Here is a 14,551-nt window from a genome sequence, read left to right on the forward strand (position 1 = left end):
AAGGAAAGGAAAGGAAAGGAAAGGAAAGGAAAGGAAAGGAAAGGAAAGGAAAGGAAAGGAAAGGAAAGGAAAGGAAAGGAAAGGAAAGGAAAGGAAAGGAAAGGAAAGGAAAGGAAAGGAAAGGAAAGGAAAGGAAAGGAAAGGAAAGGAAAGGAAAGGAAAGGAAAGGAAAGGAAAGGAAAGGAAAGGAAAGGAAAACATGGGAAAAAACCAGAAAGCAGTAACTCTATTTAGAACTGTAGATCACAACCTGTACTTAATACTTACTCGGCTACAGGGCTAGGAATGGAGAAAGCAATGACCATGTCCTTCTATCCACAGATTGCTTGCACAACTCAGATGAGTTCAATTACGGAGTGGAGACCTGGGAAGCTTACAAGAGAGGAGGTTTGTCCGACGATTTGATTGAAGAGCAAAAGAAGGTGCAGGAAGCAGACTTGCTGATTTTTCAGGTCATCATTTTAAATTGTATTAAAAGACTTCATTTGTAATGTACAGGCTTGAAGAAACCAAATGCAGCAGTAAGTGAAAAGATTACAGGTTTCATTAGGAACATTGAATTTAGCCAGAGTAAAAACAGGTGGTAGCTCAGCCAGCTACATAGAATAGTTTTTACCCAGCATAGCAATTTCAAGATCAGTAGTACAATTACCTGAGAAGCTATCGCAGCAAATGCAGTAACTCACCAGTCCTAGGCCAAACTCAGTATCTGGATGCACAAAGAGGTATATGACCATGGCTATCAGGCAGGCCAGCAGGAAGCAGGGCATGGCTTCATTTCTGGGCGATCAGCTGGGAGCAGCCAGCAGGCCTGGGGAATTCTAACTTTCCCAGCTGTGCTGCCCTCTTCCATTGCTGGGTTGCAGAAGCACTGTCTGGACTTGATAAATGATCATTACACCTCACCTCTGCTCTACTCTGCGCCGGTTATGTCTTTGGTGTGCACAGGGCACAGGGATATCACAGAAAGCAATACTAGCCCCACAACGTGGAAACAATGTTCCCTGCGTGAGACAGATGCTTGGGTGCAGAGTAGCTCCTAAATGAAATACTGGGATCAGCAGTGTAAAGGGTGAAACATGTCCCTACTCGTGCAAATGCAGTCAATAGCAAGGATAAAGTACACAATGTACTGTCCTCCAGAGAGCTGAGGGCTGGGAGGCCCTGTGTAATAAAAACAAAAAAATAATCTGACCATATTCACCCTCAGACTGTTGGCCTTAGGCACAGCCTATATATATTCCGCTGTCTCATTCTAGAGGAAACCTAGGATGTGACTGTATCTCAAGCAAGCATTTCAACATACGCTGTCATAATTTTCACAATATTGCTTCTGAGATTACTAAAACATCCCCGGCAGGAAGTGGTTGCTTTCTACTTTCTGTCCTTAAAATACTATGGGGAGTTGAGTGTGTTCTGGTGCAGAAATAAATAAATAAATAAATAAAAATTGGAAAGAAAGGGAAGGAAAAAGGAAAGGGAAAGGGAAAAAGCCTCTTAAAGATACCGCAAAGTAATTTAAAATTTACTACAGCCTAAGCTCACCACTTCCAAAGATCATGGTGACTGGGCATTTCCACGCAGTTTCCATCTTGAATTAAGCCATATGCACATAAGCTTCTAACAGATTTTTTTTTCTTTTATACTGCAAAATGTACAAAGGTTTCAGAAGAGCAATTCAGCCTAGAATAGGAGTCCATTGAGCATTCAAGGTAATGCAAATAAGACATGATAATTTGAGGCTGTAGACCCATGGGCTAACTGGAGGATCAGTGGAACAGAGCCCTACCGTTAGAGAGGAGGCTTTCTTCTCAGTAGGGGTTGTCATGTCAGATACTACAGCACTTGTCTGAGGACTGCTAGATCAGAACTGATCACCAGATGTCAGTCCTGATAGCAGGGCTCTCTGTGGCCATTTTGGCAGCTTTAACCATTAGCTTATACGTTCCTTTTGCATTTCAACAACCGTAGACACAATTCTGTATAGGCTTAAGACTGAATTAAGTGACACCTTCCTGCCTTATCGTTTTCCAGCTTTCACTTGTGTGGAAGCCCTCCCATTCACCATGGTGTTGATGCACTGTAGCTGGTTTGCTAGGTACCTGAGACTACTACAAACAGAGAGCACTTCAGTTATTTTTGCCAAGCACAGTTACTGCCTCTCCTTCCTGGAAGAAGGCATGTACAAGATCTGAACAGATTAAGAGAACAGGACACTGCCTATAGACCAGGCCTTAGGATGCCCTAGATTCTCTGTGTTAACAAGGTAATTTCCTTTTTGTTTAGTTTCCCTTGTACTGGTTCAGCATGCCAGCAATCATGAAGGGCTGGATGGACAGAGTCTTGGTCCAAGGATTTGCTCACGAATTCCCAAACTGTTATGATTCCGGTTTGCTGAAGGTATGTTTCTGAACGTGTTTTATTAAGACCAAGATTTTTGCAGTGCACTTCAGTAGTGGTCTTTCTTTTCCATTATGTTTGTATAAAGCTGTCGCTTTCAGCTCTCCTGAAAGTAGACCATAGCTTTTTCTGTGAAGGAATGATTTATTTTCTTGAAAACTCTGGCTTATTCTGGCCTTCAGTATTAGACTTGCATTAATTCAGGTCTTGGAAGTTGAACTTCTTATCAATCCAAATGTATCCTGAGCAGCACACAACAATTGCTCTAATGGTAGCACAAGAAGGTACAAAAACTTCTTTCTAGTCTATTACAAGGACTGATTCCCTCAGCTTTCTCCAAAACACTTTCCAGATATGAGTTCTCTGCAAAATGTTGCAAAAGGGAGACATTAATAAAATGAAACAGTGTATAGCTGAGGGGGAAAAAGGGAAGCGTCATGCATCCTGAAGCAGTTGTGCTTGATTATTACCTAGGGCTAAATGCACTAGTTCCGACCAGTGGGGATGTAGCAGGTCAACATGTTTCCAAACAGACAGCTAGTGCCTCTATACACTACAGTATTCCAGAGTAGATGGATGATTAACATCATCCATCAACATCATGCATCAACAGAAACTTCATCTTCAAAATAAAAATACTTCAGTGAAGCTTGTGGGGCAAGTTTGACTTAAGTATTGGTGACAGACAGACTCTTATTTTCAATCAGTTCTTGCTTATTCTACACAAACTAAGAAAAGCCATGGGTTTAGGTCAACCTTATCACTCTTCTTACAGTTCTGTAATGACAGTTCTGTAGCTAAAATATCTTAACACGCATAAACAGGAGAGTACATGAACAAATCGTGAGGTAGAAACTTTGCATCCATGGCAAGTCTAGGAAAAAGTGTTTTTTAATATCAAATCCTTTATGGTTAATTTTTGAGGTAAAGGTTTAAGCTGTTGTGTTCATGGTTAGGATATGGAGAACACATATAGATAAGGAACATGGCTCAGCTGTCAGAAAGTAACTGGAAAATGATCCTAATTTGATGAAGTGACCATTCTGGCAGCTCTCAATAATAAAGCTTTAGTAATGTGCTGAGTAAGCCCCTGGCTTGTTAAAACTAGCTGAAATGTAGTACTATAATGAGGACACAGTGGTTCCAAAAGATTTAAGCCATCTCTTAGAGGTTTTTATTTGGTCTGCAAAATGGGCTTTATAATTTGGTAGGTGTATCATGGTACACTGGAAGAGCACGCATTTTGAAAACAGTATAAATCGATTAACTTTCTAAAACTGTAACCTGCCATTCTTTTCACCACCGCAGAACTGCGTGAATCTGTAACAAGCAGCATACTAGAAAAGATGACAAAGATTCGTGTTCTGGGATTAGATGCCAAAGGTTGGAATTAAACTATAAAACTTAATCAGAAACCTGCAATACCCAGTGTAGGAAATTCTGGGCCTCTGTCCCAGCTGTCTCCTTTCAGACTATTCTTCTCTGTAGCTTATAAATTAGGCAAGATCAGTATCTCTAGATGAGAATTCCCAACTTTTCAATTCTCCATGACATTAGGAATACCTCTGAAGAGCTTCTACCCGCTGTCTGATGGATCTTACTTGGTAACAACCGCTACATCCAGAAATAACCAATATTAGCTTCATATTTATATTCTCTGTAATCTATATAATTTCTGATCTTGCAAACGTTTCATTTGGTTTAAATTTCAGAAATAGCTGCCTCACTGAGATTAACAGGAGCAATCCCCAACCATCATAGCTGCTTACTGATTAGAAGCAAGGCACTGTCATACCACCCAAAAAAAAAAGGTATTTTAATTACGGGAGCTAAGACAGAAGAGCTGAGCACCAGCCCATGGCCAGTCCCAGAGTTACAGAATCAGAAGAAACACATGGTTTTAGAACACCTGAATATTTTAAAAGTGAGAAGCAAGCCCAGATCTGAATGGGGATTGTAGCACACAATTTCTGCATTCAGGAAAGTGGGGAATAAAGATATCCTCTGGAATGAAGTGCTCTCCAGCCAGAGTTTTCCAAACATTTCATAGGAGAGAACAAGGGTCAGCTCTGCTTCATACATGGGTGTCTGTACATGTAATTCCTTTTCTTTTTAATCAGCCTCTGCCCAAAGCCCTGGCATGCAGTCTGTTGTTTAGGTGCATGCCTTCAGTCTGTGACTCGGAGCCGCTGCTAAACTCAAGGTCTGGGGAAGGGGAAACCTCCTGCAGAAACTGATGCTGTCCAGCTTCCTGTGAATCTCTCTTAAACTATTCAAACAGTCTTCTTAAGCATTTTTTGTTGTTGTTGTTTTTAATTCTAGAATAAATTAGCCCTGTTTTCTTTCACCACTGGAGGAAGCAAAGAGATGTACGCAAAAGGAGGTATCAATGGTGATATTCGCTATCTCCTGTGGCCCATGCAGGTAGAGCACATGAATATTTGGTTGTTACTGGTTTGCATGGATTTTTATTATTTAATTTATTTTAGCAATTGTATTGATGTTTATTTGATATAAAATATATTCATAGTTAGTTCTAAAATTAAAAATAATTAGTCAGTTACAAGCGTCCGTACATTATCATTGGCCCCTAAAATCCCGAGACTTCTTTAAGAGTCCACAGACTTTTAAATTTGTTTTGTGCCTCTTTCTCCAGACTGAAGTCTAGAGAAAGCTTATGTCTGTTGTCTTAATTTCTCTAGTGTAATAGGATTTCCTTTAGCCCTGGCACACAGGGTTTCTTTTCCCCGTCGCTGCCTGATTCATGTAGGATGCAGGACAGGAGGGCACTCGCACATTATCCTGGCATTAACAATCAGCATACAACAATTAGCATGTCTTTTCTTATTGCTACTCTCTTGTCAGAGGTGGAAGAAGTGCTTTCAGGAATTTAAGTGGTAAGGCAAATTGCAAGAAGTAGTGTTTGATATAGTACAATGGATGTGTTTTAATTTTACTGGAAATTCCCTGGTCTCCAAACCCTTTTGATTACTAGCTGCTGCGTGCCCTTGTGACAATACCTAGCTGCACAGCTTGCAGGTCAGCGTAACAAAGAATGCTATATGCTGCTGCAAATTCAGAAACACAGGGAGGGAAAATGGCAAGTTGAGCTGATTTCAAAGGCACAAATGCTCATTCAGAATTGTGTGGCTATGCTGGAGGAAAAAGGTTAAAAAAATACTTAAAAGGAGATGAGAAATGTGCTGCAACCCTGAACAATCCATGGAGATTCAAGCAACGTAATGAACTTCAGGCTGACTCTGATCTTTGTAAATTTAATAGAACATGGCAGCTGAAGAGAACAGTTCTATGGGTTTAATAGCACTTAAAAATAAATTCCACAGAGCAGAATAAATTAAGCTGTCCTTATTTTTCAGTGTGTGGTATGTCATTCTGCATAATGCCTAGCCTTCAATATAAACTGCCAAGGCAAACAATGAACTTGTGCAATTTGTTTCGCTTCTCCTGATAAACACACAGAATTAGAAAACCTGCCATATCAGGTCAGAGGAAGTTTCAGAACTGAACACTGCACATGCTCAAATTGAAAGTGAAAAGCTAACTGAGGCATTTTTCTGTTTGCTTTGGATCTAGCATGGCATTATGCACTTTTGTGGTGTCAAAGTCCTTGAGCCTCACATCTGCTTTGCTCCAGAATATGTCTCTGAGGAAAAAAGGAAGGAGATGCTGACTGCTTGGGCCCAGCGTTTGAAGACTCTTTGGAAGGAAGAACCCATAAACTGCTCTCCTGAGTGGTATTTCAAGTAGCATTCAGACGCAAGTCTACAGAAAAGAATGTTTCCATTCTTTTTGGTGCTTTATCCCAATATCTGAATGCTGACCTCTTAATTCATATGCACCGTAGGTATCTTGAGTAATACAGCTGGCAGCTTAGCTGACAATAAAGAATTTATCTTTATTTCCTGAGGGATTCTCTTCAATGATGAGTGCACAACTCTTTGCGAAGAATTATCCTTGCTCATATAAACAGTGACATCCTGCCTGCAAGCGGTTGGAAACACAAGCGATATTTAATTGCAGATTATACCACTGTTGCTAATGAAACAGTAAAGCGCATTGCCAAGTTTAACACTCTTGTACCAACAGCCACATTTTTTTTTTTAATTGGCCAGGGAATGTACTGCCTACGCTCAACCTCCTTATGGACAAACCTGTTCTTTTAAACGGGAGATCTACACTTGTGCCTTTGAGCCATGAAGCCAAATTGTGAATAATGCAAAATGATGTACAGTTGCACAGTGACTTAGACAACTGGAAAGCCTTCTTGGCAGCTTTGCTTTTTCCATGTACTTACAAATATATTAAAGCCAAGACGTGCCAGAAAAGGAAAGGAGCAAATAAAAATATTCCACAGTAGTACAAACATGTATTGCCTTTCTTTACAGCATAGCTTCCACTTGTAAAGTAAGCAGTTTCCTAAAATCAAAGGGAACTGACTATTTTTATTACTCTAAGTAGACACAAAAGGGAATTATATCTATTCCCTGCCCTTGCACACCAGCCAGCATTGCTATTCAGGTCTGGTCAGCTTGATGCATCCCCTGCACCATGAGTATAAGATGTACCTGTCAGTTGGAGAGGCAGAAAGCCTTCCCAAAAAACTGCAGGAGCACTGTCTATGTATGGGCCAAGACATACAATAATAATAAATAAATAAATTTTTGTTTCTTGATATCTGGGAATCTTACCTTGAAATTTAGTGGAATAATTTGGTCCTTGAGAGCAGTAAACTTGTACATATGGCAGAGTGGGTTTCTTGCTTAGCTACGTAATTTCTCGCTTTGATAAACTTATCTAACAGCTGACTTTGCACTTTGATATTAAAGGAACGTAGCCTGAATGAGAAACAGTCTGAGTCACTGTGAAATGACACTCGGCCCTCCGCATACAGAGCGTGCATGTTGCAGCCTTGTTATGCCACACCCTTACATTTCTTTAAGGACTGTGAGCAATAAACATGCCAAGCCCAGGCTGGGAAGGGGCAGAGTTATCTAACACTGCAGACTGGGAATTGCTACAGCAGGGAAAGAGACGTGTTCCTGTTTGTCACTGTATGAGGTGAAGGGCTGCTGGACTGGGAAGCAGTTGCAAGTGTCTGCTTCAGTGTGTGTGACTCACAGTCCTTACATTACCCAAGCAAGAATTTTGCCTTGGTTCAGTGACTCTTGTATATGAAAGTGAAGCGGAATAAAATAGAAAATATTATCTGCACAAGTTGTAGGGAAAGCATGTTCTTGCCTAAAAGACATAACGAAATCGACTTCAAGTTAGCTAAAGAGGGACTGAAAGACAAATAAAACCCTGTCCAAAAGAAAATACAGTCAAAGGCATAGAAAAATAAGTCTGATCATATATAACTAGTTGCTTTGGAGGGGAGCAGTTCGTTGGAAGATGAACAAAATGATCCACATTCCTCAGAGTATCTTCAGGTTTGTAGAACCAAATTTTATGATTTTCTGCATTTTATACTCACAGGATTTTCCTTGCCAGAAGACAGATGAGTACTTGGCATCAAAAACAATCTCAGCTTACCTGGAAATTCTTCCACTCTCTATCACTAACGAGAAACATCTGATCCAGCCCTTTGGCTGACAACTGAGCTAGTGAAATCACGTATATCCACAATATCTGAAAAGACTCTTAAAATAAAAATAATTTTTTTTTGGTTACTGTTTGGTAGTAAAGAATCTACAACACATGTAAAAAAAAAAAAAAAAAAAAAATCCCATTTACAATTTACTGCCAAGCACAAAATCCAACCACAAAGACCTCTCAGGTCAAAACATCTGCTCTGTGAAGACACTAACTCCATAGGAAAGAACGCTCGGGGGGAAATAATGACTCACAGTGCCACACGGTCCATTTCCCTCTTGCTTTTCACAATGTCAGAGGGACCTGACTAGTTAACACAAGAGTAAAATCTTATTTTCTAAAAACGTGGAGAGACCAAAATATTATTCATGGTCAGTGGAATACTTAGTGTTATTTCCTAAAGACAACTAGCGAAACTGTATCAGCATTTCCCAGCATATCCCGTATGTATTATTTCCTGCAGAGGAGTTCACATCAGAGACTTGGAAGAAGGTGGAACGGAGGTGTTACACAGCACACCAGGAGGCGTCTCCATCAAAGCAATCAAGACCAGCAGATAATATCTTTCATTTTAACAGTAAAACCTAATTTGAGACTCTGAATACCTGCAGCTTCCTAAATCCTTCCTTAATTACACCCATGAAGGAAATAAAGCTTTTGAGAAAATAAACACCAGCTTGAAACTTCTGAGGGTCCTGGTTTGGTGATGGGACTCCGTAGGTCACGTTAGCAGTTTGACTTGATGATCCTGAAGGCCTCTTCTGACCCAGATGATTCTAGGTAGCAAATAGCAAAGTTGTATAGGCAAGGAATCATCCTTATCTTTACTGCATTCGGTTACCAGAATATTTGAGAAAGAAGGAAATGGATACGAAAGCAGAAGTTGCAACACCAAACAAGATGTTACTGTATTGGATCAACTGCAGTGCTTAGTGGGCTCAACTGTTAGATAAAGAATCTCAGATTAACGTATACGATGAGGATACACTTCTGGATACCACGTGGCACATGCGCGCCAGCCCCCTCACACAGGTGGCAGTATTAAGTGCCCACATTGTACCGGCTGTATGTAATGTAAGCCTACAAGGCTGGCCACGCTAGGTCTGAACAAGGATTCTCCGAACCCGAGTGTTTTCTCCACGGTGGTTAATGGGCCAGGAAGAGCAAGCACTTCCCCTGAATGCTGTCCCAGCCTCCAACTATATTTAGTTTAGGGGATTTCCTGAGCTATGTACGTTTTCTCCACATTTACCAGCCCCAGCAGATCTCTTCTCTATATTTGGTTCAGTCTTCTCGTGGATTTATGCCAATTTTAAGCAGTCAATGCTCTTCAAAGTTCAGCAGGTCAGCTTTTTCCTCGCATGAAGCTTTGGAGCTAGGGGGAGACTGAGGAGGGTGAAGAACCTGGTTGCCAGTAGCTTCATTTGATTCCTCCCAGTCAACAATAAATGCTCAGTCCCGTTCATTCATCCAGATGACACTTATTTTAGTAGTAGTAGACATGCATCACTTCCCCTCCTAAATAATCTTTTTCCCAGGCCGTGGGAAAAAGCTCAGTTATTCTTAAAGGAGAAGGCATTGGTCTTGGTGATCCTTTTTCTTCTCTTCTGAACTCTTCCCATCTCACTGTCCCTTTATGGAGGAGAGTGGACCAGAAGCAGAGCCCACAGTGTGACTCTTGCATTCGTATGACTTTCTCTGCTCCTCTCCTAATAAGCTCTGATGTATGATTTACTTTTCTGACTGCTGCTGAGCTAATGATTTCATTTGTTATAACCCCAGATCTTGGCTGACAGTCATAATGGTCAACTCAGGGACCATTATTTTACACATCAGTTCAGGGTAACTTTTTTTCTTCATATCCACTCCTTTATATAACTCAATTTTCACTTCTTGTTTCATTGCCCAGTCACTCAACAATTTTTCCCACAACTCTTCACAATCTGCTTTCCTTGTCCCCGTATTAGGCATTGGAATGGGCTGCCCAGGGAAGTGGTTGAGTCACCATCCCTGGAGGTCTTTAAAAGACGTTTTGATGTAGAACTTAGTGATGTGGTTTAGTGGAGGACTTGTTAGTGTTAGGTCAGAGGTTGGACTCAGTGATCTTGGAGGTCCCTTCCAACCTAGATGATTCTGTGATTCTGTCCTCCAAGTAATTTCTATCATGAGCAAACTTTCTCAACCTCAGTGCTCATATCCTTTTCCAGGTCACTTATTTTCAACAGCTCGGATCCCTGCAGAACCTCACTTGAAACCTCCCCCTATTCTGAGAACTATCTACCGTTGTCCTCTGTGCTATCTTTCAAACATCTGTCCACACTCCATTCTTCTCTCTTAACCTTACCTGCTTAGTTTCCCTCAAAAATTCTGATATGAAACTTTGTCAAAAGCCTCTTGAAAATGCAAGTAGACGGTATCAGCTGGATCATCATTCTCCACATGCTTTAACGCCTCATGAAGTGAACTCTTCAGGAACACCATTCCAATTTAAAAGCCATCATAGTAAGGGATATGCAATTGGGCATGGAAATAAACCAAGAACAACTATTCAGCTGTAACTCTCTGCAGTCATCTCAGTCATCCTCGTCTGTGTAGTCTTTTCTCATACAGAAACTGTTCGCTGGGCCACATAATTCCTGTCAATATCTTTTAATTTCACATCTATCTCTTCTGTATCTGTTCTGAGAAGAGGCAATCGGAACTGTGAGCTGTGTCTAGCACGTGGACACCTACCAGGCTAAGCCATACTTCCTGAAGGTCTCTTTTTCCAGGTGATTTGGAAGCCGGCCAACTGTGCTCAATAGCTGGGGCCGAGCCAAGTGTCACTGTGCTGACACGCTGGGGCACGTGCCTGTCAAACAACAGTCCCTTTCAACACTCAAGGGAGGATTTTAACACACAGAAAAGCAATAGAGAGTGATCTGTGGTTAATAAGGAAAGAGAAAGGAAGTGACAGTATTAGTTTCTTAGTAGTACTGGAAACATCACAGCCATTTTGATCTAAACAATTACTGCTCTGCTAAACCACATTGCACTAAAAGCCACACGTACACCTGTCAAAGCTGCATTGATTTCATCAGAATAAGGCTAGACGTAGGTGAGCAACTTTATCGCTGTTTCAGGCTAGGGAGAAGAATGTAAGGGCAACACGCTTTCCTGTTCCAGTTGGTCTGTTTTGTTGTTGCTGTTGCAGCTGAGCCTCCCCTTGCACACCCTTTCAGGCAATGGTCTGATCTTTTTCCCTGATGATTTGTTCTGAAAATCATAGTAGCATTTCTTTATCTGATGTTCTGAAACAGCAGGTGAAACACGTTTGCAACTTTGGAAAAAACATGAACTAAGAGATCCCCATCTGATCTATATGGTCGAGAAGCCTCGTAGCCTAGAGAAACCAAGATGCCCTATGTTGCTTTTAAGACTGGTTTCAAAAACCTTATATTTAAAATCTGGTGTAGACAACTCCCTCTTTGGTTTAAATACTCGATTCCTGGAACAATCTCACTAGAGGTTAGTTCTCTGCTCACAGAGGAAAATACTTCACTATACATAAATTGAAAAATGGCTGCGCTGAAGAGAGGAACAGACAGTAAAAAGTGTCAAGCATAATTCATACCTTTTTTTTTCCCTTAACTAGACTCCTACTATACTAATAGATATTCCACGCCTAAAGAGCTTACACACCACAGAAGGGATACAAAAAACTAAAGCTTATGGTACTCTTAAGTTTTAGTGCCACGTATTGTCTTATCATTTTAAAGAGATGAAAACATTTACAGTAGCAATACAAAAACAAATCTCCAAGATTCGCGGTGCTTCCTTTTAAATTAGGTGCGTTACTACAAAGATCAGCTGAGAGCTATCCCAGCCTTAGTTCCAAAACTCAAGTCAAAATGTCTAAAAGAACCCTTGCCTACAAATATTTGAACAAGAAGAACGCTCAGTCCAGAGCAGTACCCTCTCATTTCAGAAGTTTCATTTTGGGTCCTTTAATATAGTGGCAGTAGTTGATCATTTCACAAGCAAGTCCTGAATATATCTTTTCCTGTAATTGTGTTATTGCTTCCACCTTCATCTACTGGTGTTTGTGTATTTATGGAAACATTCTCCATAGAACAATACACCAAGGAAATGCCTTATAAAGGTGTCACAGTACTTGGTGCAGACTGACATTTAAAAAAATAGTAATTACAAATACTAGTAAAGTGCTTATATCTCTCAGCAGTACAATTTAGTGAAATAATTTTTCATGAGCAGGTATTTCCATCCATCCTAAGACATGTTTAAACTCATCCAGATTCAGCAGGAGTTGTGTAATGTTGTTTGAATCCACAGGAATTCTGATCTCTTTGAAAAACTCCATAAGGAGGGAGGAAACCAGCTTTTTCTCTGGGACCGTGCAGCCAAAGTACCTCATAGCTGTTTCTGAATTACCAACTGCCCTTGATGAAATTGGAAAGCATTTTGTTAATAACTGACATAGAGAAGAAAACAAGGACTAGCCAGCAACAGGCTGTCACCGAGAACTGCCGCACTTGCACATGCAACTTACTCCAGAGGAATGTGCACAGCAAAGGTGTTGTCTTCACTGGAACTTATTATGAAGTCAAGAGGAAGGTAATTCCTCTTACTACACTCTACACTTCCACCCTCATATTTCTATTGTTAGGCCACAGCTCAGCATTGAGGGAGGACCTCAGTAGATCTTCTGAACTTATCCGCAATAGAAAATTGTGGCTGCAGTCAGCCACAACCAGTGGTGGCTCCCAAGTCCCCTGAGGCACTGCACTCTGCAGTCATGCTCTCCTGTGTCAACACTGTTGGTCACACAGTGCTGCAGGTTCTCCCTCCTCTGCCCTCTATGGCTTCAGGAAAGTATAATAGAAGTTTTGTTGAATCGGCGGGTCAAAACTACCTAAAAGTCATGGCTCCTCTCCGTAAAATCATCCGTAGAACAGAGTATCTTGGCAGCTGTTGGACTGCAGTGGGATCAATCTGACCAGATAATGCTTTAGCTTTAGATTAAAAGGTAGATTTTCGCTGAAACATTTATTTGTAATAAAGCAAAATAAACCTATTAGGTAGCTTTTTATTTTCATTAATACCAAAACTAAATATTTCTGCACATGTAAAGGCATTATTGTGAAAAGCATTAAAACAGTGTTGACCTTATCATCCACATCAGGATAACCTTCCTTTCTTCTCCATCAGAATTAAGAGATTTCTACGTAAACTCAGAGTGCATTTTTGGATCAATTATTTTCCCTATTAATTTCAAGAAGGGATGTCGTAACTGGCAACACTGAGTTGGTTTTAAATTAACATAAATAATAAATTAACATTTATTGGTTTATTTAACCAATAAATGTTAATTTCTGTCTTTTTTTTTTTTACCTCACGCTTGTTGGTAAATCACAACTGAATGAGACTGAAATGTTTTTAACCACACAACTGTTACAAATTTAGCCATCTTACTTCCTGTCTTCAGCCACGTAATGCAAAGCTCAGAAGAAGGAAAAAAAAAAATAGCAACAAAGAACCCCAGAAGCAAAAGGCTGTCCAAAATAATTTGTAATGTCTGGGATGGCAACAGAAGACCAAAACCTTCACATGGCTATGAGAGACACCATGTCTGGATTTACTTTGCTTTCTTTAACCGACGAACATCCCAGATTCACTGGACTGCAGGTTTAGTAATGCCTTCCTTACAGTGCTTCGCAACGTGGACAGACACGAAGCATCTGCGTCCAAACAACAATGAACTTAGCTTGTCAATGCAGCACAGCTGTCCTGAGCCTCCCAGTTCCAGTAGGGGTGATCGGCCCTCACAACTCAAAGCTGCGGGAGCATTAGACGCCTGTTCTGGTTCAATGCTAGTTGCTCCAGAATCAGTTGGAAGTGGAAAAAGCTGGAAGGCGTGAGCCACCTGCCCCTTCTGGATGAACTTGCTGGCCAGCAGAAGGCATAAATCAGTCTGCCTGTTCCCCTGAAAGTGCAAATTAGGACACACAGGTAGTTTAGGAAGTCAGATACTGCACTGATGACCGCCACGGGGGGAGCAAAGGACGATTTCTGTACTTGCAGAGGGCCAGAGCTTCAGAGCATGCCAGCGTTACACACCAGTGCACCCATGCAAACCTCAAAGGTTTGCACTTGACGGGTGGTGGTTTGTTTTTGTCTCTAAGTGGCAGGCGTAGGACTCATACAAACACAGCCTCAGAAGTCCTCCACAGCCGAGGAGGAATCCTACCCAGGAAATCCACCGTTTGGGCTAGCACAGAATTAAATAACCCCCCCCGTGGCCCCTATGTTTCTTCCAGCCCCACAGCAGCCTGGGGCCCCAGTTTCCAGCAGGAGACCGGCTCCTGGACCACTGACATCCATCACACTTCCAGAGCTCGCCCTCCACCCCAGGAAGGCTCCCTCCCTCCAACACAAGCTGAGGGGGCTGCTGCCGCCTTCCCACACGGATCTGCTGCTCCGGCACTCCGCAGCACCCGCAAGGCACCGTGAAGGGCAGAGACATCCCCTGGAACTGGAA

The 14,551-nt window shown here is 41.4% G+C and overlaps 1 protein-coding gene and 1 long non-coding RNA gene across 6 annotated transcripts in view; one reads left to right on the top strand and one right to left on the bottom strand.

Moving 5' to 3' along the window:
- The window catches only part of NQO2 (N-ribosyldihydronicotinamide:quinone reductase 2), a 17,578-nt gene extending 10,521 nt beyond the window's left edge, over positions 1 to 7,057 (top strand). For all 3 annotated transcript variants that reach the window (XM_035317729.1, XM_035317731.1, XM_035317730.1), the window contains exons 4-7: positions 322 to 452; positions 2,287 to 2,400; positions 4,723 to 4,824; positions 5,995 to 7,057. In XM_035317729.1, the coding sequence (XP_035173620.1) occupies positions 322 to 452; positions 2,287 to 2,400; positions 4,723 to 4,824; positions 5,995 to 6,168 (521 nt within the window). In that variant the 3' untranslated portion in view covers positions 6,169 to 7,057. The remainder of the gene's footprint in view (positions 1 to 321; positions 453 to 2,286; positions 2,401 to 4,722; positions 4,825 to 5,994) is intronic.
- The window catches only part of LOC118161942, a 73,080-nt gene that overhangs the window by 26,350 nt on the left and 32,179 nt on the right, over positions 1 to 14,551 (bottom strand). The gene's annotated exons all lie outside the window — the stretch shown is intronic.

Source organism: Oxyura jamaicensis, chromosome 2 (genome assembly GCF_011077185.1).
Source record: "Oxyura jamaicensis isolate SHBP4307 breed ruddy duck chromosome 2, BPBGC_Ojam_1.0, whole genome shotgun sequence".
NCBI lineage: Eukaryota > Metazoa > Chordata > Aves > Anseriformes > Anatidae > Oxyura > Oxyura jamaicensis.